This window comes from Gopherus evgoodei, chromosome 7, assembly GCF_007399415.2.
Source record: "Gopherus evgoodei ecotype Sinaloan lineage chromosome 7, rGopEvg1_v1.p, whole genome shotgun sequence".
Taxonomy (NCBI): domain Eukaryota; kingdom Metazoa; phylum Chordata; order Testudines; family Testudinidae; genus Gopherus; species Gopherus evgoodei.
The window spans coordinates 55,935,821-55,961,919 of record NC_044328.1 but is presented as its reverse complement, the minus strand read 5'-3'; the positions used below and the strand labels follow the sequence as shown (position 1 = coordinate 55,961,919).

The following is a 26,099-nucleotide window of genomic DNA, read 5'->3' as shown; positions in this document are numbered from 1 at the left end:
CATTCTCCTTTATGGGCCAGGGATTTTAGCCAGACTACATCTCCCACAATGCTCCGCTTTCTTTTGTGAGGGGAAGGGAGAGTATCTTAATAGTCCCTGGCCAGGGTGCATCAAGAGAGATGTAGTTTGGCAAGAGGGTCTGGCCCATAGAAAAGAATGGAAGTTTAAATCCCCCCAAGTACAACCTCCAGGAGATACAGTGGCATCCTTTTCAATTGAAATATTTTAGTTTTCAGATGAAAATAAAACTCTTTTCAGTTTAGGCATTTGTTTTTTCAATAAAGTAGTGAAATTATCCACAGGCAGTGGATACTTTTCACCAAAATCTTTGTTTAGTTTAAAACCCATTTTTCTGTTTAAAAAAAAAAAAGTTTTGATGGAAAAATGACCAGCCCTAAGAGGCAGGAAGGTTTTGAATAGCCCAAAACATAAGCTCAATTGCTAATTTTCAAAGTACTGCTGCCTTTATTTACAAACTATACACAGTTTATTAGTGAAAAATGGATCAAAATGCAATATGTTGAGCCAGTAAAAAAAATCACAGATGGTCCAAATCAGAGAGTAATTAGGAAATGATTAAAAAGAAAAGCAGTGCCTTCTGCATACTGAGAAGTAGCAAACCCCCACTCTTCAAAACTCACATGTGCTGAGGGAAACTAACCCTTTCATTAGTTAATTCCAGAGCTGAAGATAATCAACTGTATCCTTCCTGAAGCAGTTTCAGTACATGACTATCATAACCTTAGTCCCAGATTTGGACCTTAGCGTCCAAAATATGGGGGTTAGCATGAAAACCTCCAAGCTTAGTTACCAGCTTGGACCTGGTACTTGCTGCCACCACCCAAAAAATTAGAGTGTTTTGGGGCACTCTGGTCCCCCTGAAAAACCTTCCCTGGGGACCCCAAGACCCAAATCCCTTGAGTCTCACAACAAAGGGAAATAATCCTTTTTCCCTTCCCCCCTCCAGGTGCTCCTGGAGAGATACACAGACACAAGCTCTGTGAACCTACCCTCTCCGTTCCCAATCCTGGAAACAAAAAGGACTTTCCTATTCCCCCAGAGGGAATGCAAAATCAGGCTAGCCAATTCAACACACACCGATCTCCCCTGATTTCTTCCTCCCACCAATTCCCTGGTGAGTACAGACTCAATTTCCCTGAAGTAAAGAAAAACTCCAACAGGTCTTAAAAGAAAGCTTTATATAAAAAGAAAGAAAAAATACAAATGGTCTCTCTGTATTAAGATGATACAATACAGGGTCAATTGCTTAAAAGAATATTGAATAAACAGCCTTATTCAAAAAGAATACAAATCAAAGCACTCCAGCACTTATATTCATGCAAATACCAAAGAAAAGAAACCATATAACTTACTATCTGATCTCTTTGTCCTTACACTTAGAAACAGAAGACTAGAAAGTAGAAACTACTTCTCCAAAGCTCAGAGAAAGCAGGCAGCCAGAAAACAAAGACCTCAGACACACAATTCCCTCCACCCAAAGTTGAAAAAATCCGGTTTCCTGATTGGTCCTCTGGTCAGGTGCTCCAGGTGAAAGAGATATTAACCCTTAGCTATCTGTTTATGACAATGACAAAAACATGTTTTTTTCCTGTTTTGTCTAAAGCAAAAACAGCTAAGAATTTCCACAGTAACTAACAGTTTGGGTGCCTCAGTTTTGGCTGCCCTACTTGAGAAGGTTGAGACCTGAATTTTGGACTCAGGTTTGTTTTGGGGGTGGGGGTGTTTTGTTTTATTTTTTTTAATCAGGTCCTTTAAGGTGTCTTAAGTTGGACACCCAAAAATGGAGGCACCCAAAGTCTCTAGTCACTTCTGAAAATTTTGGTCATAATTCACTGTCAGTCAAGTAACTTTTCTTTTTCTGTTTCTCTGGTGCATTCAAGAGCCCTAAGGGAAAGAGAGGCTGTGGCTGGGAACAAAACCTTGCCAAGCAATTCTGTATCTTAGCAGTGGCATGACTTAATACATCCCTTCTAGTGTCTCCATCCTGTGTCTGCAGCCATACTTGCCTCCAAAGCTCCTGAATAGGGAAGGCACAAGCTGCTTCCTGTCAAGCAGCAGCACAAGGGTGAATTGGCCCCTCTGTATATATCTTAGGGCTCAGTGAAAATAATCATCAGATTATAAAATGTTTAACTCTAAAAGGTTTCTGTTTTCTTGTGATGTTGCAAAAATGTAAGTTTTTGTGAAAAACATGCAAGTTTTGGATAGGATTTTTGCCTTGCAAATAGGATTTTTTTAAAAGTTCACCTACAAATGGTCCCATTTTAGAGCAAAAACCTCAACATTTGGAAATTCCTTTTGATCCAAAAATCTATTTTTGCATATTTCAAGAGAGGAAGAGGCTTTTGCAAAATGTTGCAGAAATGCAAAACTTAGCAGGTGCAAAATCACCCACAATTAAATTGTAAAAATGTTCACCCAAAACATTCTTGAAAAATTATTTTAGTTTTGCACCACCCTAATTTTACTCCTGAGCCTTGAATCTTGGGACAGAGTGACATTGCTCTACTTCAGATATTAAGCTCTCCATTGATACGCTGGGTGCTGGTTGGTTTTTTGGACTAGTACTTTTTATGCTGTTTTTGTGGATTGTGCTTTTACTCCATATCAACCCTAGGTATGCTAAATCAGCTCAACTGAAATCAAGAGCAAGACTGTCTAGCAAAGTAGTGAGATGAGAGCTTGCATGCAAGTACTGAAGTGAAATTTGTCACACCTACTGTACTTTAGCACTTCCTGCTGCAGACATGTGAAAATAGCTTGAACAATTCACACTCATGCAGTTCTGTGAGAGTTGCTAGTGAGATACAGTACACAATTCCTCTGAAAACCATCTGATATACATTAGCAGCTACACCAAGCTGAATCATATAGGGCATAATTCTGCCTTGTCCCGCATGGATGTGGGAGACACATCCTCCCCCATTCTCCCCCCCAATACTCCCAAATGGCTATTTTCTCATTCTCTAGGAAGGGGCATGCATGCCTGATAAACCTGGTGGCTTCAGTGGGAAAAGGTCAGGTTCCATCCCCTTTCTCCCAACTACTGGCACTGCTGATTGTGCTGCTCTGTGCCATTCTCCCTATGTGAGGCAGAATGGCTCCAGGAATCTCTGCTTGGCCATTACAGCTTCTTCTTCATGGCCCAGACAGGAAATGCAGGGTGTAGCTTCAACTCATTCTTGAGATTTTTTAATACAATGCAGAGTGCACTTACCTGCTGAATTAACTTTAATGCGCACACACACACACATAGTGAAGAAAAGATGCAATTTTCCTCTGGAAGTTTTCACCAGGAGATGATCTGTCATGTGTATCCAGTGCAGAAAGAGAAGGCTTATGTAGAAGGTGGTGTTTCAAGCTATTTAATTTGAATGATTTAATATGAATATACATCTTTTCACTCATAAAAAGGTAAAGGGGTTAGAGCAGGTGTGTGTCTAAACCTTGTCCAAGTGAAGGCTGCATTAATAACTTGCAGAAGACTGAAGGCCACACCTAGTTCACATGAAGCAGAGCAGAAAGCTGATACCCTCTACTCCCTTTTTTTGTTTGTCTCTCTCTTTAAAGTGTATACTTTTAATTTAGCGCGGGTGAAAGGGACCAGATTGGCAACCAAGGAAAGCAAAATCCTGTATTTACCCACTGAACAGGTACAGCATGGGCAGACTTCTCCATAACATCTGGCTAATGTGATGTGCTTTGACATGGAGTGACTACCTATGATGCTGAAAATATACTTTATCTCCATGCCCATTCAGCCTTTGGCCTCTGTGCTGAGACTGCCAAAGCAGGTGACAATTAGTGCCTCTTGTGGTGATGGTGACTAATCTGGGCCCTTATTCGTTGCCCCATGAACTCTAGTACATCTCCCTTCTGTGAACAAACAACCATCCAAAAGAGTCTCTCTATACTCCATTATGGGAACTGCTGTTGCAGAGAGACTCTTGAGAGTATTATTGTACCTCTCCTGATAAGAAGAGTTTTTATTTATACTTACTATGCTCAGATGGGCTGGGGCTTCATGGAGGTTTTCATTCAACTGCAGGAGTGTTGACTGCAGCTGTTACTGATGTTACATCCTGTTTCTTCTGCTTTATTCATTTGTCTTCCAGGGTGCTAGCCATGATGTCCTGGAATGGGACGTGCTCACACAGAAATCTTAACTGAAATATAGTAGGTATTAGAAATGGTTGGATAATTGGTGGGAGAGAAGAAAGTTTGCAAATATATTTGACTTTTTTTTTCTGGTTTCCATCAATTTCAAAACATTCCACATTTTCCAACCAGTTCTGCCAGGTGTAGGTATGGGGGTGTACACACAAAAAGGGTGTTGGCTAGGGCAGAGGTTGACAACTTTTCAGAAGTGGTGTGCCTAGTCTTCATTTACTCACTCTAATTTAATGTTTCATGTGCCAGTAATACGTTTTAACATTTTTAGGTCTCTTTCTATAAGTCTATAATATATAACTAAACTATTGTATGTAAAGTAAATAAAGTTTTTAAAATGTTTGAGACATCATTAAAAATTAAATTAAAATGCAGAGGCCCCACCCCCACCCCGACCAGTGGCCAGGACCTGGGCAGTGTGAGTGCCACTGAAAATCCGCTCGCGTGCCGCCTTTGGCACGTGTGCCATAGGTTACCTACCCCTGGGCTATGGTTTCCAAATGAGTCTAAGAAATTAGGGGTACAAATCTAGTGAAATTCAGGGGGAGTTTGGTGCCATGCTTCTTTGAAAATCCCAGCCCTAGAAACTAAGAATTTGATCCTGTTCCCTCAAAATCAATGGTCATGCTCTCACTGATATCAGTGGGGCAGAATCAGGCACTAGCAGCAGGAAAAACCTACTGCCACTCTTGCTGGTAAAGTACCCTATAGAAATAACTCACTGCATGTTCTCTTTATCCTGCCATTGTGTCCTTCCCTTGAGATCCTTGTCTCATACTTTAAAGGCCTGACGGCAGCATTTGGGCTCAGTGGATGAAGAGCTTAGAACATGGCCTTTTAGGAGCGAGAAGAGGTCAGTTAAGGGACAGACAGCATGTGTGGTGAGAGCCATCTGTCCTCAAGGGTAGTGCTAAAACCACACACACACACACACACACACACACACACACACACACACACACACACACACACACACACACACACACAGTCCCATTGACTCTGTTGAGGACTCTGTTTTCACTTTGTGTTTTGGTGCTAGCTACCTGAGCTGCCACCATTGCCCTTCCTTTTGAGCTACATATGCCTCAGTTTTCTCTGCCAACCAACATTGCAACTGGCAGGCTGGTTTTCTTCTCCTCTCTCGGGAGTCACATGGTTCCTGCTTGTAGGCTATTTTGTATATGTTGCTATACTATCACTGTTGCCTTAGTATTGTTGTTATTGTTAATAAGCTAACTTGTCTCACTGATAGTAATTATTTAACAGCACCTGTCATAAGCAGACAGATAAGGGTTAATGTCTCTTTTACCTGTGAAACGTTAAGAAGCGCAGTAAACCTGGCTGATACCTGACCAGAGGACCAATGGGGGGACAAGATACTTTCAAATCTTGGTGGAGGGAAGTCTTTTGTGTGTGCTCTTTGTTTTGGGGGTTGTTCGCTCTTGTGACTAAGAGGGACCAGGCTCTCCAAATCTTTCTGAACCAGTCTCTCATGTTTCGAACTTGTAAGTAATAGCCAGCCAAGGTGTGTTAGTCTTATTTTTGTTTTCTCAACTTGTAAATGTTCCTTTTTTGCTGAGAGGATTTTACCTCTGTTTGCTATCCCTTTGAACCTAAGGCTAGAGGGGGTTCCTCTGGGCTATATGAATCTGATTACCCTGTAAAGTATTTTCCATCCTGATTTTACAGAGATGATTTTTACTTTTCTTTCTTTAATTAAAAGCTTTCTTTTTAAGAACCTGATTGATTTTTCCTTGTTTTAAGATCCAAGGGGATTGGATCTGGACTCACGAGGGATTGGTGGGGGGAAAGGAGGTGGGATGGTTAATTTCTGCTTGTTTTAAGATCCCAGGGATTTGGATCCGTGTTCACCAGGGAATTGGTGAAGTCCCTCAAGGCAACCCAGGGAGGGGAAAGTTTTGGGGGGACAGAAAGTGCTCCAGACACTGGAATTCTAGGTGGTGGCAGTGTACCAGATCTCAGCTAGTAATTAAGCTTAGAAGTGTTCATGCAGGTCTTCACATCTGTACCCTAAAGTTCAGAGTGGGGAAGGAACCTTGATAGCACCCTAGATTTACACAGAGCCTTTGCTAATAATACTCCACTAATTTTAATGTTCTTTTTACCGTGCTGAGGCCTTACATTCACCTGTCCTGCAGGAAGAGTGTCCATACAGGAACACAATGTGTTCCAGTGGGATTCCCCCTGCAGGCCAGAAAACCTTGTGTTGGGGTTTAATGCTTGAGGACAGTGTGTATCTGGTGCAAAGATGTATCTCTTCTGGATTCTGTGTCTTTGCTTTGGCTTCTGTTTCCCTGGCTGATGATCTGCATGTGACCATCTGTATAGATAACAGGCTTTAATTAGTGATGCCTTTTGTATTGTGGAAAATGCATAAAATAAAGTATATTGGGCCAGATTGTCCTCTCCACATCTGTGGTCAGAGAGGATGAAAACTAGGTGGATTCAAGCAGGAAGTGAGGCAGGCTGCCTCTTCAGCACCATCCTACCCTTCTTCCCACACTGCAGAATACACCAGTGGCTGCTTTGCAGTGACCAGGCTCCAGGAGCAGAGAGGGAGCTGTTTTGTCCATGGAATTATCCCCATGGAAAATCAGATAATAAGATCATGCTGACTCTCTCAGCATTCACTTCCTCACTGTTCTGAAACTCCCCCTGAGGGTGGTATCAGGGGCAGCAGCTGCCTAGAAGCTTAAGGGAGAGGGTCAGGAGGTTGTGAAGCAGCTCAGGCCTCTGTAGAGGTGATCGTAGCTTCTGACTGGTCCCCCAAAATCTGTGTGTGTGTTGACCAAATCCCCTGCTATTTCCTTGAGTAGGATGGGAAACACTTACTACCCTCTATCCACATGGAATGAATGAATGATCACGAAAGTGCTGACAAATGGAGTACGTCCACGGGGACCCAGTCTGCAGCTGCTGCATGGTGGGGCCTTTAGGACATGGACAACACAGTGCAAATTATTCCCACCAAGGATCAGTCCTACTCCATCGGCAATGGCTTCCATCCAGCAAAGCACGGAAGTGTGTGAGTAATCCTAGTGAAGGTAAGCACGTGCGTAAATGCTGTGCTTTGGATCCAGACCATGGGGTATGCTTTAGAGAGAACTACCTTTAGGAAGAGAGAGATTATTTTCATTCTCCATGATCAGTTGGTATTCTCTACCTTTACTGAAAGCTGCTAGCAAGAGTGCCTAGATAGTGCAGTTGTCATGGGTGAGTATGGTTACGTGGCCACCTGTCCACTGGAAACTGGACTGATCTCACTAACGCCATCACTTCCAATTCAATTTCAGTCCCAATGTATATAGTTCATGCCTGCCAGAAGAAAAAGTAACTTTAATCACACCAGAGTAGCAAAGTGGTTTATTTAAAAAAAAAATCCTGGGCAAAGAGAAAAAGGACTTGTGTTAATTTCTTGCTGACTTCTGAGGGGGTTGTTTTTTGTGTGCTGTTCTGTAAATTCAAAAACATCATTAAAATACATTAGAGCATTCTGCATCAAGCTGACAGCTAGAAGGCTGCTTAAACATCTCCCTTTAGGAATTATTACCATTTGCCAAGTTTCTCTTATGTTTTGTTTATAAGCATTTTCCAGTGTGGGTTTCTTTCCCCCCGAATTTACTGAATATGTATATATTTGTGTAGCATGACATACACTTTTAACTGTATGAAACAGAAAACAAAGAGAAAAAAACCTATTTCATTAATATTTTCTTTGGAATGCTTTTTTGTAAAAGTTTCAGGGTGTTAATTATAAGTTATATACCAGCTATAAAAGATGCATCAAAAACTTAACTGAAATCCAAACATTTAAAAAACAAATCTTTAGGCCATCTCATGAATTAAAAAAAAAAACCATCGCTGGCTTCTGTCTAGGATATTTTCTGTTGTAATTGATGACTGTCCTCCTTTAAAGTATTGATATTAAAGTACCATGCATTTGTTTTGAGTTCCTCCCCCTTTGTTTCTCAATTAACCAAAATCTAACTTAAATAAAAATCCCTCTTAGTTCTGAAAAGCAGAGGAGTAAATTAGAGAATAAGACATTTTTAAAAATTCAACTTTACCTGCCTTCTGGCTTCTATATTCAAGCAGTGAAGAATGGTTCATTAGGTAACCTAAACACAGTGCAAACAACCAACCCTGTGAGACTGATGTTGATTCCTCCCAAACTTGTATCAGAAATGAGTCCCACAGCTCCTTGCAAAGTAATTGGTCTAATTAGGTGGTAGGAAGGAGCTTCTTTAAATTCCTCAGAAATTAAGACGTGTCATCCGCTTAACATCTTAACATCTGTTACTGCCTCTTGCACATTTCACCACCGCACAGGTCTGAAGGAGACTTGGCAAGTCCCTTTAGACCAAAAAAACAAACCAAAACACCTTTGAAACAGAGAAGAAATTAGCCTTTCCTTCAGTGGGATGAAGCATGTAAGGCATTTTGCCCCATCCTTATTTCTCAATTTGGTGCATGTTTGCCTGGGTGAGTACGGCTTTCTCTTTGTTAATAAACAAATAGAAGGACATGGCATATCCTATAGTAATCCTTACTGATGGGATAATGTGGTCCTGAAATTGTTTCCTGAGAGACTGGTCACTGTGCACTTTACCCCCTCCTCCTGTTTGCATATTTGCAATTTCATTTCAAATGGGCTATTTTGATTTTTAATTATTAGTGATTAGAATGACAACTAATTTGCTTTCTCTTTTTTTTCTTTAACTATATTGTCTGGCAGCAAGTAAGTAACTATTTAATTATGGCTTATTGCTCATTCAGTAGGTGTAATTTCCAAATATGTTTAGAATATTGATAGGTTATTACTTAGTCATTGGCCGGATGTCAGACATACACACACAGAGTGTATGGGAACTGCATACAGAAATGGTGAATGGGCATGAAGGGTACTTTGCAACACGCCGTTTCTGAATATTTGAGGCTCTTTAAACATATCCTGTTTAGTTCTTTTTTTCTGCACTCATCTTCTTTAAATGCTGCTGTGCGGTATTTATGTGAATTATTGGTACAACACCATAGGGGAGCAATTTAACATATATATAATTTAAAAGGTAAAAAGTTCATGAGTGTAATTGGATATGTTACATACAAACTCATATTATTTCCCAAAGGGCTCATCATTCTTTGTACACAGAGAGAGGCAGGGTAGGAAATCTAAGTTACTGCAGTTTATGAAATGCTTTTCTTTGGATTCTGCTTTGTTTTTAATTGCAGCTCAGGCAAATTATGCCCCCTACTTCTTTGATAATGGAGCCAGCAGCACTAATGGGAACATGGCACTTCTGAGCCTCTCAGAAGACACACCTGTTGGTCAGTATCACAGTAAATGTGTTTAAATTCCAAAATTGCTGTCCTTTGTTGCCTGACTCATTACAGAGGTATGGGAAAGCATACAATTTATTTTATCACAGTGTCCATTAACATATGCCCAAAATGTTCTAGTAGCTTTGCCTTTGATGGACTTAAATGTTATTCTTTCTCTCTTTGTTGACCTCGCTTCATTTAAAATGACTTGTTTGACTGCAAACTGCATTTTAAAATCATTATTCTTCTCTCACACACTATTGGTCACCTGATTCACCCAGAGCATCTGAGCATGCGTGTTGTGAGGTCATAAATGATTTGTGACATTAAGAGAGATTCTTGTCTGCCCAGGCAGATGTTTATGGGAAGAGAACAAAGTTGTTGATAATTATTAATGAGAGCTTAACTGTACATTGAAATGAAAATAAGAGAGAACACACATGAGGTTTTTCTTCAAATAATCATTATCCTTTTTATGTTTAAAGTAGAAATGGTTGAATATTTACTGTCACAATATTTTTGTGATAATTTTTTTTTGAGTAACCAGGGTAAAAAAAATATTTTTTTAATTGAAAAATTTGGAGATTTTATTTCCCAACAAGCTCTACTTTAAAGGTTTTATGGTTTAAAAAAAATAACGTAGCAATGCATCCAAATGCAGCACTGGAACTCTGTTTTGTGTTTACTCTTGTCTGGCTGTAGTTACTAGCTTTTGAATGAGCCCCATAAAAAGTAGGCACTATCTGTTCTGGTTGGAATTAAAGTGAGTGAGATGTTAAAAAGTGCTCAGCATTGGCCTAATTCTGCTCCCACTGTCATCAATGGGGCAACACCATGCTTTGGAAAATTTCACCCTAAAGTTTCTTAGGCATGTTTTGTAACAGGAGGTGTTTGTCATAGTGTGATTGGGAAAAGTATCCCCAGCCCACTCTTGTTTGGAGTGCTATGTACTGGTTGCTTACACTCCAGACACATCTGCATTTCAGTGGTGGTGAAGATATAGTCTGTGGAAAGGATCAATATAGCAAAAATGATCCTTCTCTTCCTTTTGGGATTGATGGCATGGATTCTCTTCAGTTTCTGCAGCTGTAGGACAAAGGGCCACTCCCAGTGGGGGCAGACTACAGCAACGCCAGCCTGAGGTCTTGTCTACACTCAAGTTTTAGGTTGGATCATGAATTTTAGGTTAACATAGTTACATTGCTCGGCTGTGTGAAAAATCCACATCCCTGAGTGATGTAGCTATGCCAACTTAAACCTCAGTGTAGATGCAGGTAGGTCAACGGAAGAATGCTTCCATTGACCTAGCTACCACTGCTTGAGAGGTTGATGGTCCTTCAGTGATGGAAAAGCCCTTTCTATCGCTGTAGGCCGTATCTACACTAAGAGGTTCTGGCTGCATAGCTATGGTGCCGTAGCTATGCTGCTACAGTCACCATAATGTAGACGTAGTCTGAGTCTTCTTTACTCCTTCCTGGGCTCTGTGACATGGGGGATAAGAATTTCTTCTTCAGCTCTTCCCACCAATGGGAGAGTGGCAACATCAACCACAGAAGAGGGGAAGGAATGATAATCCTTGGAATGTACCATCTAACGCATAGCTTATAGTGTTACGTGATGCATTTTCCAGTGGAATTAGCTCAGATGGAGACTGCCCATGGTGAACCTGAGGTTCACTATAAGCAGACTGAACAGGAGTACTTGTGGCACTTTAGAGACTAACAAATTTATTTCAGCATAAGCTTTCGTGGGCTACAGCTCACTTCTTCAGATGCATAGAGTGGAACATCCGAAGAAATGAGCTGTACCCACGAAAGCTTATGCTAAAATAAATTTGTTAGTCTCTAAGGTGCCACAAGTACTCCTGTTCTTTTTGCGGATACAGACTAACATGGCTGCTATTCTGAAACCTGTCTATAAGCAGACTGAAGCTGCAGAGCCAATGGGAATTTGCTCTCTGAATTCAGCAATCGAAGGCCAGCACCAGTGTACCCACGCCAAGCAAATCCCCAGTGCAGTCAGGAAAGTTGTGATTTGCACCAGTGGATACTACCCCTGACACTCAGGTAGAGCCCAGCTTTCCTTGTCTGCACTTGGGGTTTGTTCTGGGGAAGCTACGTCAGTGGCTGGCCAGTGACTACTGGAATCGAGGCAAAATCCCAACACAGACCAAGCCTATAAGAGGACTGAAAATCCATTAGTATACAATGAAGCAAAATGTGACTCTTGTGTCATTTCAAACAGGATGAAATTCACCCCGATGCTAAGGGTTCACTCAAAAATAATCAAATCACTTAAACCCCAGGCAGGGGCTGCAGGTTGGTAGGTGGTTAGGAGCAGGAGAGGGAGGTGTATTTTTGGCTTAGATCTCAGGTGGTCTCAGAGTCCCAGCTAGAACTGCCTCTCTGATAGGCAACTAGCTAGGCTCAGAAACTTAAGAAGATGTTGGGCAGCTCTCATAAGGGGAGACATGGGATTGCTGTCCAGAAGCCAGGAGATAGTGGCCCTGCAATTTAAGTGCTTCTCCAAGCCTCTCTGGTCTGAGATTTCCTTGTCTGATTGGGCTGGAAGTAGCGTGAAAACATCTATTCTGGCAGTACTTTGGTATGTTCCTTTCCAGTCTTGCTAAGAACTTGGATGTGCCATGAAGAAAAATGAGAAAATAAAATCAAATTTACCTGCAGGCCAATTCAATGCATTCCTCTGTTACTAATTTAACAGATAGTCTAGATGTGTCATGGTTTGAAAAATGGTTCACTGTCAAACAGGAAGGAAATATCTAGTGGGGTCTCACAGGGGACTGTTCTAGGTCCAGTGCTATTCAATATTTCCATGGATGACACCAATATTTTACGGATGACACCAAGCTGGAATGGGTTGCAAGCACTTTGGAGGACAGGATTAGAATTCAAATGACCTTGAAAAATTGGAGAATTGGTCTGAAATCAATAAGATGAAATTCAGTAAAGACATGGTCAAAGTACTTTACTTAGGAAGGAAACATCAAATGCTGACTACAAAATGGGGAATAACTGTCAAGGCAGTAGTACTGCGGACAGGTATCTGGGATGATAGTGGATCTCAGACTGAATGTGAGTCAACAGTGTGATGCAGTTGTGAAAAAGGCGAACATCATTCTGGTGTGTATTAAGAGTATCATATGTCAGACACAGGAGGTAACTGCTCTTATCTCTTGGCACTGGTGAGACCTCAGCTGAGTACTGTGTCCAGTTTGAGGTACCACACCTTAGGAAAGATGTGAACAATTTGGAAAGATCAGAGAGCTACAAAAAATGTAAAAGGTTTAGAAAACCTGACCTATGAGGAAGGGTTGAAAAAATTGGGCATGTGTAGTTTAGAGAAGATAAGGCTGAGGGGGAACCTGATAACAATCTTCAAATATGTAAAAGATTGTTATGAAGAGGATAGTGATCAATTGTTCTCCATGTCCACTGAGGATAGGACAAGAAGTAATTTGCTTAGTTTGCAGTAAGGGAGATTTAGGTTCATTATTAGGAAAAACTTTGTAACTGTACTGATACTATAATCACCTGAACAAGTTACCGAAGGAGGTTGTGGAATCCCCATCACTGGAGGATTTTAAGAATAGGCTGGACAAACACCTGTCAGGGATGGTCTAGGTATACTTGGTCCTGCCTTGGTCAGCACAGCGGAGGCTGAACTAGAAGAACTCTTGATGTCCTTTTCAGCCCTACATTTCTATGGTTTTATTATTCTAAGGCTCCCCCAAATGAAGGATCCATATGGGGCAGCTGCTCCAGTGCTAATGTGCTGTTTATTGAGCTCTGCCTGTGTGCTGAGTGCTACACTAAGCAAAGATCCCTGCCGTCCCGGAGGTTGCAGCTAAAGAGCCAGATTATTGCTTTATCAGTTACTGTTGTGTTTTCCCCTGTCTCTATATGAATAATACTCGATTTGCTTCTGTTTATGACAAGAGGGGGCTGTTTGCTTGTATCCACTGATAGGATTTTGATTGGATTTTTAATTTACTTCTTTTTCAGCAAGTGGAGTCAGTGTGCCTAGTATAGTTTTTTAATTGGCGTTAACACAGTGCTGGGAAGTGTTCCCAGGGTGTTAATGATATGGAGAGCTTGTGCATTCAGATATAACTCATCCAATATTAGGAGCTGAGACTCAACTGGAAGAGAAATTGCAATCAAACAATTCAATTTCAATGGCACATAACCAGGTGTATCAGTTATACCTGAAAAAACAGCTCAGGAAACAGTAGGGCATAAAGATCAATGAACCCCATTATTTCCTATTGGGAGACCTCAGAAATCTCAGACTTGACATGAATGTCAGTGTTTCATATTACCTTCAGCAGTAGAAATTTCCTGCTGCCCTTATAAGAAAGTCACTAAAAACTGCGGCAGGTAAAATGTTTCAATTACCATAAGAGATTTTTGATATGACTAGAGCATAGGCGTGCAAAGAAGATGCCAGATTGTATGGCTAATATTTGACTTACAGTGGTGTTCCCTCTGTGCATATCCTCTTTTCCCCTATAAAGGATGAAAACTGCAAAGGATGAAAACCTTACTGAGTTTTTGATCACTTAGTTTCCATCCTGCAGAGACTTCAGTGGGAAGGGGTGTATTTGCGTAAGTTCATGCTGAAATACATTCCCACACACTTACATAAAATTCTTCTTCTGTAGCCCTTATGCTGCATTGTCTACTGGATGATTATGTGTTTCTTGGGAGTGATATTATTATTGACAATTATGTGTACTGGGGCAGTTCCTAGGAGTCCTGATGATGGAACAGGGCCCCGTTATGTTAGGTGCTATACAAACACAACAAAAAGGAGACCCCTGCCTGAAAGAGTAGTTAGTGTATAAGACTGACAACCAGGATTTCTAGGTTGCCACTGGCTTGCTGTGAGAGCTTGGATCCTTTTGACTTAGTTTCCCCATCTGTACAATGGGCATATTATTTGCTGTGCAGCGGTATTGTTGGGCTTAATTAAAGGGATTTGCTTTACATAGACGAAAGGTATCACATATTGCAAATATCAAGTGCTATTTTTATCACTAATGTTCATGGCATCTGAAACACCCAGTATAGCTTTTTAAACAGATAATACAACTGGAACAGCTGCCACAGACAAATATGCTAGAAACCTCCAGCAGGATGTCTCAGAGAGGTAGAAGAAAGCAGCTGGAAGGCAGAAAAATAGTTACACATTTGAAGAGGAAATAGACAGGATAGAGATATATAAGTTTGAAGAAACAGAGAGTGAGAAATATAACAGTGAGGCAATTAAAAAGTGGAAAGTTATAATGACAAAAAAAAAGAGTGAGAAAAAGACCACATTGACATTGAAGTCATTGGAATCAATCCAGATATATGCCTCTGTCAATGAGAGCAGAATCTGGCCTGAAATGTGTGTAACATCAAGACAAAGATTTTCAGAAACAAAAAAATTTGAAGTCAATGAGAGCTGCTGGTTGTTCATCTCTTTTGAAAATCGGCTCCCTTATATAGGAAGTCAAGATGTAGACACCTCACTGTGACACCCCATTTTTTGAGAGAAATCTCAAACCAAGTTTTTTTCTTTTTCACCTTTTATTTTGCAGTAAAGCAAAAATAATGTTGATTCCTCTGCCTTTTCCTAGTTATTTGGTGAATTACAAAGTTATATTTATAATTTTCCTGGGAGTTTTTAAATGGAAAAGCCTAAGGAAAACATGATTTGGTTTGCAATTTTGTGCACCTATTTTCCAAACTCTTCGTACTCACTGGGGATGGGTTAAGCTGGATCTTGGCAATATATACTACCAGCATACCTCTTCTTCCTCTGTTACTCTTTGCAATATTTAAACTTTCATTTTAAGAAAACACCACATTTTTAGCACTTCCAAAGCAGGGATTGCCATACAAATGAGACCTGATGCACTGCAGTCTGACTGAATATTCCAATAGCCTCTCAAAATAATCCCTCTATCCTTGCGGATAACCAAATATGCTGAGTGTCAGCTTCAGATGCCATGTTGCTTGATGTTCCAGAGCCCTTTAGCCCTCTGCTCCATTGTATTGTGCCTTGATAGGTTTAATTTCTATATCTGAAGAGTGAGCAAGTGATCTTTGAAAAGCTTTTTATTACAAAATCTGAGAAAATACAATAAAACATTCATGGTGCATAGTTGCTATTGACAGCACCACAATCCACAGCACATCAGCTGTAGTTAGGGAGCTAGTAATCTGCAGCAGCATTGTCTATCTCTGCTGCTAAAATAACCACATGTGCTATAGTGCAGACATCAAAAGGATATTGAACTGCTGCATGATTTTAAGATGCTTTATAACTTAGGGTAAAAATCTTGCAAAACTCAGTGTTTCTGAATGGTTTAAACCAGGAACGAGGCAAAACTTGGTGGTTTCATCAGACAGTACACACTAACCTTGTGTGAATCCTTAAATCTGGAGCCCACTTTTGCCACGTTTATTTTTAGGAGAGCATAGTTCACCTCTGTGGGCTGTGCTTGGATCATTCATGCTGCCACTGACAGAGCCAGGAAAAAAGATCTTCCTTCTAATCACCTTGCCACACAACTTCCTCAGCCACGATCCTTCCTTTAGGAGAAGGAGCTATGACTTTTTGTGGGCAGTCTGTGGTATAAGCAAATTTCACTGTTCACCCAGCTGGAAGAATTACTCAGCTACAATACTTTTGCCACAATGTAAAATATAAGTTTCCATAAGCGTGGCTTTGTGTACTGAACCCTCAGAATTTCAAGGGAGAAAAGTTCTGAGCATAATTTTTAGGGTTGTTTGTAGTTCTTACTAGAAAGAATGATCTTCCTAGTGTTAGAGCATTGGACCGGACCTGAGCTCTACTTCTGATTCTGGCACTAACTTGTCGTATGATCTTGGGTAATTCACATTACTTGTTTGTGCTCAGTTTACCCACCTGTAAAATGGGGATAATGCCACCTGTCAGGCCCAGTTAATTGATGCTAGAAAAGTATTTTAAGATCCTGGGATGAAGGGTGTTGTATAAATGCAAAGTAGGACAATGGACTTTCAAGGATGTTGCCCAGTAAATGCCCCACAATGTTTTGAAAATGCAGTTTCCTCAGGAAATGTCACTTTTGATAAAAAGAATCAATTCACCACACAAGCTGGCACTTTCTTCTCAAGTGTTTAAAAATAGAAATAATATCTCTTTTGACCATCTTGTAGGTGAATTAGACTGATTAATTTATAGGATTTATTCATTTGCGTGCGAGTGACTGGCTGATTGGGTGTGTTGTGTAAAGAATTTAAATGAAGGGAAAGCTAAGTGGAAGAAAGGAGGTTGACATTTACTTAGTTCTGAGACTGGGTAAGCCTGTGGTCATTCTGACATCTCTATCAGGGGAGAGTTCCATAGTCCAGGTCCAGCTCTTGTGGAAGTTGTCTTCAGCATTCACGGGGCTTCACATATTGACTTACAGTTCCATTGTTCCAATGAGGCATAGCTGTCCTGTGAGGATGGGCAGCAGTCTTCCTGTCAGCTGCAGATGGAAGTGGACATTTTAATGCTCCCATGGCTGGCTGGGCACCCTATAGCATTGAGGACCCCAATGGTGTGGATGAGCTTAACAATCCGTGGACAGTTACCCTCAATAGTGGGGAATGTTACAGAGGATACAAATCATTCAGAGCTCTTACTTCTTCCTACCAGCATCACCTCAGCCTTGCTTGGGTTCAGGGTTAGTCAGCTACTCTTCATCCAAATGAATTGTATGAGGAGAGAGGATTGAACTTTGTGGTATTCTGCAGCTGAAGGCTCTGGAAGGGGAGGACCAGTTGCCCACACTGATTATCTGGGTTTAACCAATAAGCAAAAAATAATGAATCGTAAATATTGAACTGTATACTTATGATCTGGTATTTGCTTCTGACCTTAAACTCTGTGACTCTATGAATACATTCCTAGAAATCGGAGCTGGTTTACAAAACTTCACTAACCATAAAAAAGGAGCTAAATGCATAAGGAATACTTCACTGAAAACATATCCTGGTTGAAATTGGAAAGTCTTGGGAATTACTAAATCTCTTTTTAGGTACACATGTGTACACTCTGAATGGAACTGACCCAGAAGGAGATCCTGTGACCTACGGAATGACCTATGAAACTGGGTCAAGAAGTTACTTTGCCATTGATACAAACTTTGGAAATGTCACCTTGATTGAGGAGCTTGATAGAGAGGTAAAGTACAATGAAATGGTACCCATCTGCATGTTTCTATAATGGATTCAAGTTCTTAATTTGATTAGTAGTTTTAAGGGAGAGTGTCAGTTCAGACCCTGGTATAAATGATAACTTGAAGTCTTTCAGTCATCATTTGAGGACTTGAGTTATTCAGTCAGAGGTTATGGATCTGTTACAGGCCTGCAACGTGTGGGGAGGTCAGACTAGATGATCATGACAGTCCCTTCTGGCCATAAAATCTGAGTCTATTTGGCCTCCAAATCATGTAAACTTATTCTGCAGTCTAATTCTATCCATATTAATATAATACAGTATATTATTGCACTTGTCACCTCCTTTTCCAGTTCATTTATAACACTGCTTCTACTACAGAATCCTGGAGTACCCAACTGTTAAACTCTTGCCAAGTAGAAAATTCACTGTTTATTCCTATGCTGTTTTCTGTTTTTTTCCTGATGCAGCTAAGGTTCTCTAATCCTAGGAGATGGAATCTGAATTTCTTTAGGATTCTCCTAGATGTGGGATGAATTGGGTTCTCTGTAATTATTTTTCAAGGATAGATTGATTATGATACCAAAAATGAATATTGCTCAGCATATATGCTCTTTCCCACATACACACAAGCATATTTTCTTAGGGGTTAGACCCTCAATTAAGTACCATGCTACCACTGTTGAATTTCCTTAAATATTTCATTTGGGATGGATTACAAATAAATAGAAATAAGTCACTAAAATGGGTTAAGAAACATGTATCCAGTTAAATGAAAGTCCTTCCTGTCAGCTCAGGAAAGTCCCACCAAACATGGCATATTAGGCAACCTTGTTCCAAGATGAGATGCTCTAAACTCCTGATTTGACCTATTTTGGAGGCAAATCCTTTTCAAGTGAGACTGCCCAATATTTATTAAATCCCTTAAACTACTATGCACTAAACGAGCAGAAGTTTCACACAATACCTTTTGAGTTAGTATTTTCTTGAAAAATGCAAAGGTTGACTTCCAGCAGCTCTCACATAGGAACTGCTGGATCAAATTGCGTGGTCCATCTAGTCCAGCATTCTGTCTTCAACAGTGGCCAATACTGGATGCCTCAGAGGGAAATACAAGAAACCTCACAAAATGTCGATGTAGGCTAATTCCCGCCCCCCATGAAAGACTCATCATAATCCCTCATAGTTAGAGATCATCTTATGCCCCAAAACATGAGGCCTTATTTCCTTTCCAATACCCTCTTTGTTAGTGTTAACTGTTTATAACTCTGGGTATTCTTGTGATCCATTTAAATACGCAAACGCTCCTTGAATAATTTTTCTAAATACTGGGCCTCTGTTTAAATGAATTGTCTTTGTTTGCAGAAAGAAGATGAGATTGAAGTTATAGTCAGTATTTCAGATGGCCTGAGTACAGTGAGTATTCACATGTGCCAAAGCTTGTCAAGCTCATCCTTTCTGCATTAGCTACCTTTCAGACAGTATCTTGTTTTATAAGAAAACATGATCCAGTGAGGGTCTTATGCCACTTATGCTCTTCGATGAAATCACAGTAACTCAGACCTAAATCCAACTCCTTGCAGTCATTTCAAACTGATTTTGGATTCTGTGGTCCAAAGCAAAAGTCTGACTCAAAGTAGGCTGTAAAACCATGGTATCTTTTCATATAAGGTGTCACCTTAGGCTGAGACCACAGTAGGTCTCAAGCCCAAAGAAGAGTTGGGCCTGGTCAATTTTTGGAGACCTCTAATGAAAAATTCAGTGTTGCAGGAGTTAGTGTTGGAGAGTCAGTAGCTGACGTTCCTCCCTTTGAGTCACTACTGAACTTGCATGGTATGGCATTGCACTAAGAAGCTTTGTATTGCGTGGGGTGCTGTTTTTGTTTGTTTGTTTTTGTTTTGTTGTTGGTTTGTTGTTATTGTTGAAGGTCTGATTATTAAGTGCCTGATATCATTTTCATAAGAGTAATTGAAGTGACTGCACCAATAACCTGACCTAATTCCACTTGAGTCTCATACATTTCCCTGTTGTTTTTATTTGTTTTAAAGATAGGAAGGATGGTTTTATGATTAAGGCACAGGACTAGTAGTCAGAAAACTTGGGCATTATTTCTGGATGTGCCACAAAACTATCCATGGGAACTTGGGCAAGTCACGTAGGCCCAGATCCTCAAAGGTATTTCAGTGCCTAACTCCCATTGATTTCAGTGGAAGTTAGGCAGCAACATACCTTTGAGGATCTGGGCCTTAATCTCTGTGTTTTCATTTTCTCCTCTGGAAAACTGGAATAATGATACTCTGCAATGCTTCCTTACTCAGAGGAGTGTAGTGAGAATAAGTGTTTAGGAGGCTCAGATATAATGAGCAGTGCCATAGAAATCTCCTTAAATAAAAATGGTGCAGTTTTGCTGGGAATTGATGTTAGCTACTGCATTCCATCCCAGAAGAGGTGCTTTATGTTGGATGTCAGAGTGAGCTCTCTAGGTATAAATGGGACCAGATTTTCAAAGTTAGCTGCACACATTTGCACACACACAATTAATGCACACTAACACCAGTGGTATCAAATGAGGTATCTGTGCAAATCATCACCAGCTAGGCACCTAGGTAGCCTTGCCTATGCACAGATATCTCATTTGTGTGCATGCATCAGGTATGTTTTGAAGCTCTTGAAGAGTCTAGTAAGTGTGAAACTAACTTTGAAAATCAGCCCCATAATATGTTGTTCATAGAGTGCTCTGAGACTTTTGAAAGTAATTATATACATCAGTAAATAATACTCTCATGGAAAGCTTTACATTGCCTTTCCTTTTTTTTGCAGCGGGGGGTTTAGGGGGAGGAAATTCTTTAAGAAGCCCATGATGTTCTCTCCATTTTCCTACTGAATGATGGTAGCTTGACATTCCACAACAAAGCAGTTTTTCACTGCTATTGAACTCCTTAGCCAGTCGGGATCATAGTATGCAAATGAACAAGCGTATAGTGCTGTTTAGTTTATTTCAATAAGTGTTCATCATATTCCACTCCAGGTTGCTGAAAAAGTCCGAATCCTTGTTACAGATGCTAATGATGAGAGTCCAGAGTTTATCAACACACCTTACATAGTCCAAGTCCCAGAGGTTGGTTGAGGGTTTTTTCCATGCTATGTTTGAATGGGGAGCAGGGAAGAGAAGCTATTGTGTTTTCTGTAACATACCATCACTAATGTGATTAACTCAGTGTGTAGCTGGTTAGGTTTTGAGTGTCACTAAAGTGTACGGTTAGTGACGAAGTCATGCTGTGGTGTTCTCCACTGTCTGAATGCGTGTGGTCTCCCATGGGAAAGCTGTGATGCTTATTTGCACACTCTTTTCCATAAGAAGCCTGCTCCTGCTCCCATTGAAGTCAATGGGGATTTTACCACTGACTTCAGTGGGAGGAGGAGCAACATCATAGAAGAGGAAGATTTCTGTCTCCTTGACCCCTACACAGACATTTCTCTCTTCCTGTTTCTGCCCCAATCTTTCCCTTATTTTTAATACATTTTCTTCCTCTTTCATCTCTTAATTTCCCTCACTTTCATCCCCACTCATACATGTGCCCATTCACTCTCCATCACATTCTGTGTTTCATTCTCTCCTGCCTTTCAATCACTTTTCCTTCTACCTTCTGAATCCCCCATTCCTACCTTCTTTTCTTTTTTTGGTTTCTCATTCCTTTCCAGCTCTCTCTCATTCATTCCTCATTTCTTGCCTCTCTCATCTTTTCTCTCATTACTCTGCCAGTCCCCTTGATTTTAGTAACTGTTTTGATTCACAGAACACTCCCTCTGGGCGCAGTATTTTTAAGATCGAGGCAGCGGACAAAGACACAGGTTCCGGAGGAAGTATCACCTACTTCTTGCAGGTACTGGCATTACATGTATGTTTAAAAGTAATCTCATTTACTGAGGTGCTCAGGCCTCAGGAGGATAAAAACAAGGCCATGGAGCTTGTTAGAAGTGTCACCATAACAGTAGGAGTGATCCCAGACAATGCATGAGATAAATAGTTTCTAAATTAATATGCACCTCCTAGGAAAAGGCTGGGGTGGTTGACTGTGGACTGGGAACTGTTTGCATTCAGCTTCAGTTCAGGATTCAATCATCTTCAGCCGTATTCATGCCTTCTCTGATCCCTCCTCAGTCTTCCTCAGCTGCTTCTAGCCACACGTGGTTCTCTGCAGTGCTTCAGCTACAGCACTCCTGCTTCTCAGGGTTGGTTTTTTTGTTTGTTTGTTTTTACTGTAGTAGTTCTACTGGTACAACCTCTGGTGCAGATGCAGTTAGATCAGAAAGAGGTAGCTTAGACCAGTATAGATTATTTCCCTTCCTCTATGAGAATAAGCTAAATAATAATAATATTAATAATAATAAGCTACCAGTATAAGTACATTTACACCAATATAACTGCATACACAGTACGGGTGATGTACCGCTTTAACTGTGCCAAGATAACTAAAGCTGTGCAACTTTTATACTAAGTAAGGCCTTAGTGTGGGAGGAGTGAACAACATGGCTGAATTATCAGGTGGGTCAGAAAACCTCTATTGCACTCCCGATAACTCTGGATAAAAGTCAGACAGCTGAGAAGGTCAGTGGAGAGAGAACTCTCCTGTGACTGGTTCTGCATTGTGATCTGATGGTGCAGTAGGGTCCATCTGCCAAAAAACTAATACATACAGCTAAATATTTTTCTATTACCTCCATCATATATATTCACACATCCTTTCATTTTTGCTGCTCTCCTCCTGCTCAGACTTGCAACACTGATTAATTTATCCAGTGTTTTAAGGTTCTAATAGAATATCTGTCTCCTGCCACATCATTGGCATTCTCTTGTTTCCTGCTTCCTTTTCTCCTCCCCACTTATTCTTGTTTATCGGGAGCCTAGGCAAGTAGCAACTATCACTTTTGCACTATCTCAGTGAAGAGAAGTACAAACAAGGGCACTGCCTTGGGTGAACTGATAACAGATATTTGAAAGGCATGTTTGAAAGGATTGACCACGTTCCCTCGTCAAGACAATCCTGTAAAGAAAAGGTGGCTACAACCTGAGCTACTGTTGCTAAAAACTTAGCCTGCCGCTGAATAATTTTGATTCTCCCTAGTAAGAGGAAGTGGTACACATAGACTAACTCATTCATTACAGTATTTACTTAGACAAAAGTGAGTGCAGGAATCATTGTCTACTTGAGAAAATGCAAATATTTATGTAGAATTAAAGCTAATCGTCTTAACATGAGATAACTGAAAGAAAAAACATCCTAAACCAAGTACTGTAATCAGACAAAAAAGACACAAAAAGCAAACACAATGATCTTACTGCAAAGGAAATCTAACTCTCCTTTAAATTCAATGCCACTTACAAATCCACTCTGCAATTCTGACAAGTCCCTCAGATCAGGTCACTATGTGAAAACTCATTTCTCTCACAGAAATTGAGTCTCTTACTTTTTTTCACAGTCATTTTTGTTCTGCGTTTTGCCACTCTGTTCCACTTTTGAGATGCTAGTGACCCTCATTTTCTTCTAAGCAAGAGGCAGAGCTAGCAGACAATATGTTGCGTTGTTTAATGTCACCCGTAGTCAGTCACTGAAGAGGCACATTATTTGCAGAGCATTTTTCTAATACCATGACAATTTTCACAGGCTGTGCTTTTGTTTGACAGCACATTTCTATCTGTCCTATCCCCTTGTTAGGAGTTGCTCATTAACTCCTAAAACTTTCACCTTTGTGGCAGAAATTTTCTAGATTTGTGCTCTTCCTGAAGGTAATTTTTGTTGGTTTGAGGAAAAATTGGTTTAGTCATTTTTGAATATGAGGACACTGAAAAAATGTGTTTTCCCATTATAAAAAAATGATTGATTGCAAACTTTTTGTGAACAATGCTAGATGCAGCCAGGTTAGATGAATGCAGAAAATTTGGCACAAACATAGCCTTACTGTTAAGAGAAGCCTTTGAGTGTCCTGTTGAAATTTGCTTTTGGTATGACCAAGTTATGATCCTTTGAAAATCTCATATGTAATTCATTTTGCATAGGGTTTTTCACTAACCTCACAAAATGTGCAGCGAAGAAAGGCCATGCCATGCATGTATATATGACTAACATATCAGTCTAGCAAAAAGTCCACTTAAAGTGTGCATTGGTTGAAGCAAAAGGCTCCATGAGAGCTATTGGCTCACTCCCTGAGAGCTCCCAAGTATCACATAACAGCGGCACGCTCTCTCTCACGTGTTGACCTTTTACAATATACAGGATAGAACATTCTAGTAGTGGTGTCTACTCAAATATGTCAAGATTTTCAACACAACCAGTGAATTTTGGGTGCTTCAATGTTTGGTACCCACCATGAGACACCTTATAAAGCCCTGATTTTCAGAGGGTAAATGCTCAGCACCTTATCAAAATCAGGCTTCTTTAAAACACTTCAGATGAGGCACCCAAAATTCAGCAATCACCTTTGAAAATCCTGGCCAGTGTTCCTGATAATGGATTGTACATGAACAATTACCAGTTTCTTGGAAGCCAGTAGAATTTTGAAGCCCTGAAGAGGGGGACAGCTTTTTTGTGGGTTGGGGTTTTTTTTTTTCATCTTTTTATTTTCTAAAACAAAAAACCCAACTAATTCCATTCAATAAACTGTTAACAGAATATTGTGGCTACATAGTTAAATATTAACGGCTGGGAAATGTCTAAGTTAAGGTTGCTGCATTATTTTGAATAATAAGAAAATTGTGATCTGTTCATAAATTGTTCCTGATTCACGTGAATGAATCACGTGAATCATTCATTACAGACTGTTTACCCACCTCTGTTTATTATTCTAGTCTATATCTTTAGCAAGCTAAATAAAAGTCCAAATACCAATCTTGTTTCCATACCAGTAATCTTTCACCACTTCTCCTCTTCTTTTATTCTAGAACATCCGTACTAATAAGTTTACCATAGACCGACACAGTGGTGTTCTTCGCATCAAAACAGGGATCACTCTAGACTATGAAAAATCAAGAACTCATTTTGTCACCGTGGTAGCAAAGGTATCAAGCTCTTTACTGAAAGGAGAGGCAGGGAGGGGAAGGACTTTAACTGTGGAAAGCCACAGCTGAGGATGGCCCAAAGAAGAATGGGGAAGAATTAGACCCAGAGGAGTATGCGTTCTGAGTTACCCTCATTCTGGCTAGTGTGGTAATCCGCAGTGTGTGCACTGTAGTAGGGAACCCACCATTATGAAGGCATGAAGCAATATCTAGGAGTCGGAGTTACCAGCACATAAAGTAGAGTAATTAACTGCAGTACTGGCAGTGTTTGTGTGCATCACTGCTCTTTGTCAGTACAGCAGGTGGAGAATAGTCATGTTGCAGAACAGAGGTGACACATCTCTTCTCCAAAAGCCATATATTTTCTTCCCTCTCTTATGGGCTGACTAATGGACCATAGTTATTCATATCCTGTAGAGGCAGCTGCACATTCCACTCCTCTCCCCACGACTATAAATCCTATGGAGTATGTGCTTGTGGCACTGCTGTAGACTCATAACAGACTGTAAAACTATTGAGTCTGAGGTACAGAGACTTGCAGAAATATATGGGACCTGTAGTTCTGACAGACATGTTTGGGCAGGTGCTATGAGGTGATACTTCTGCTGGGCCACAAAAAACATTTTTGAGGACCTACTAAGTGCTCTTGTGTTTTGTGAGTAGAGGTTGACCTGGGCATCATTTAATTTTTTGGGGCCAGATTTGAGCCGGGGAGGAGTTTGTGGCAAAATGTGGTCCAAATTCACCTGTCTTTGTTATAGTAGAGAGAGGCTGGGATTGGGGGAGAGTGGACATATCCCTACATAAAAGTGCTTTATTCTTGTTACAGTGGGGATGCAAAACAATTCACTGCTTTAATAGCCAGCATAATTATTAAGGGGTTAAAATCTTCTCATATACTGAGTCGTCTCGCTAATTGGCTCCATCGTGTCAGTAGCACAAACAGAGTTGATCACACCGTGGCCACTTAACAATTCCCAGCTTTATGCTCTTCAACACCTTTGACTGTATCACAAGAGTCCCTGACTTTGATCACACACAGAATGTAATCTTCCCCAGCAATGCACTTCCTGGAGCAGTGTCTTTTGTTATGCCCTACATTTAGCATGAAAAATTATAGATGTTCCTCCAGATTTGGCCTCTTCTTCTCACTCACCTGTTTCCTGCAAAGAATGATTTTCTTTCTTAGGTGGCATTGATAAATAGGGGCTCAAACACAAAATAACACATGTGATTCCATGTACCAGCACAGCCAAGTTTTAATGTAAAAAATTACTCCAGGGAGACTCAGTACTGT

At 40.4% G+C, this 26,099-nt stretch overlaps 1 protein-coding gene across 3 annotated transcripts in view; it reads left to right on the top strand.

Annotated features, from left to right (window-relative positions):
- The first annotated feature begins 8,503 nt into the window (after positions 1–8,503).
- The window catches only part of CDHR1 (cadherin related family member 1), a 62,796-nt gene continuing 45,200 nt past the window's right edge, over positions 8,504–26,099 (top strand). The window contains exons 1-8 of one of the 3 annotated variants that reach the window (XM_030571179.1): positions 8,504–8,694; positions 8,948–8,950; positions 9,442–9,537; positions 17,606–17,751; positions 19,111–19,161; positions 20,774–20,863; positions 21,543–21,629; positions 24,686–24,802. In XM_030571179.1, the coding sequence (XP_030427039.1) occupies positions 8,634–8,694; positions 8,948–8,950; positions 9,442–9,537; positions 17,606–17,751; positions 19,111–19,161; positions 20,774–20,863; positions 21,543–21,629; positions 24,686–24,802 (651 nt within the window). In that variant the 5' untranslated portion in view covers positions 8,504–8,633. The remainder of the gene's footprint in view (positions 8,695–8,947; positions 8,951–9,441; positions 9,538–17,605; positions 17,752–19,110; positions 19,162–20,773; positions 20,864–21,542; positions 21,630–24,685; positions 24,803–26,099) is intronic. The other 2 variants (XM_030571180.1, XM_030571181.1) reach the window with 2 other exon arrangements.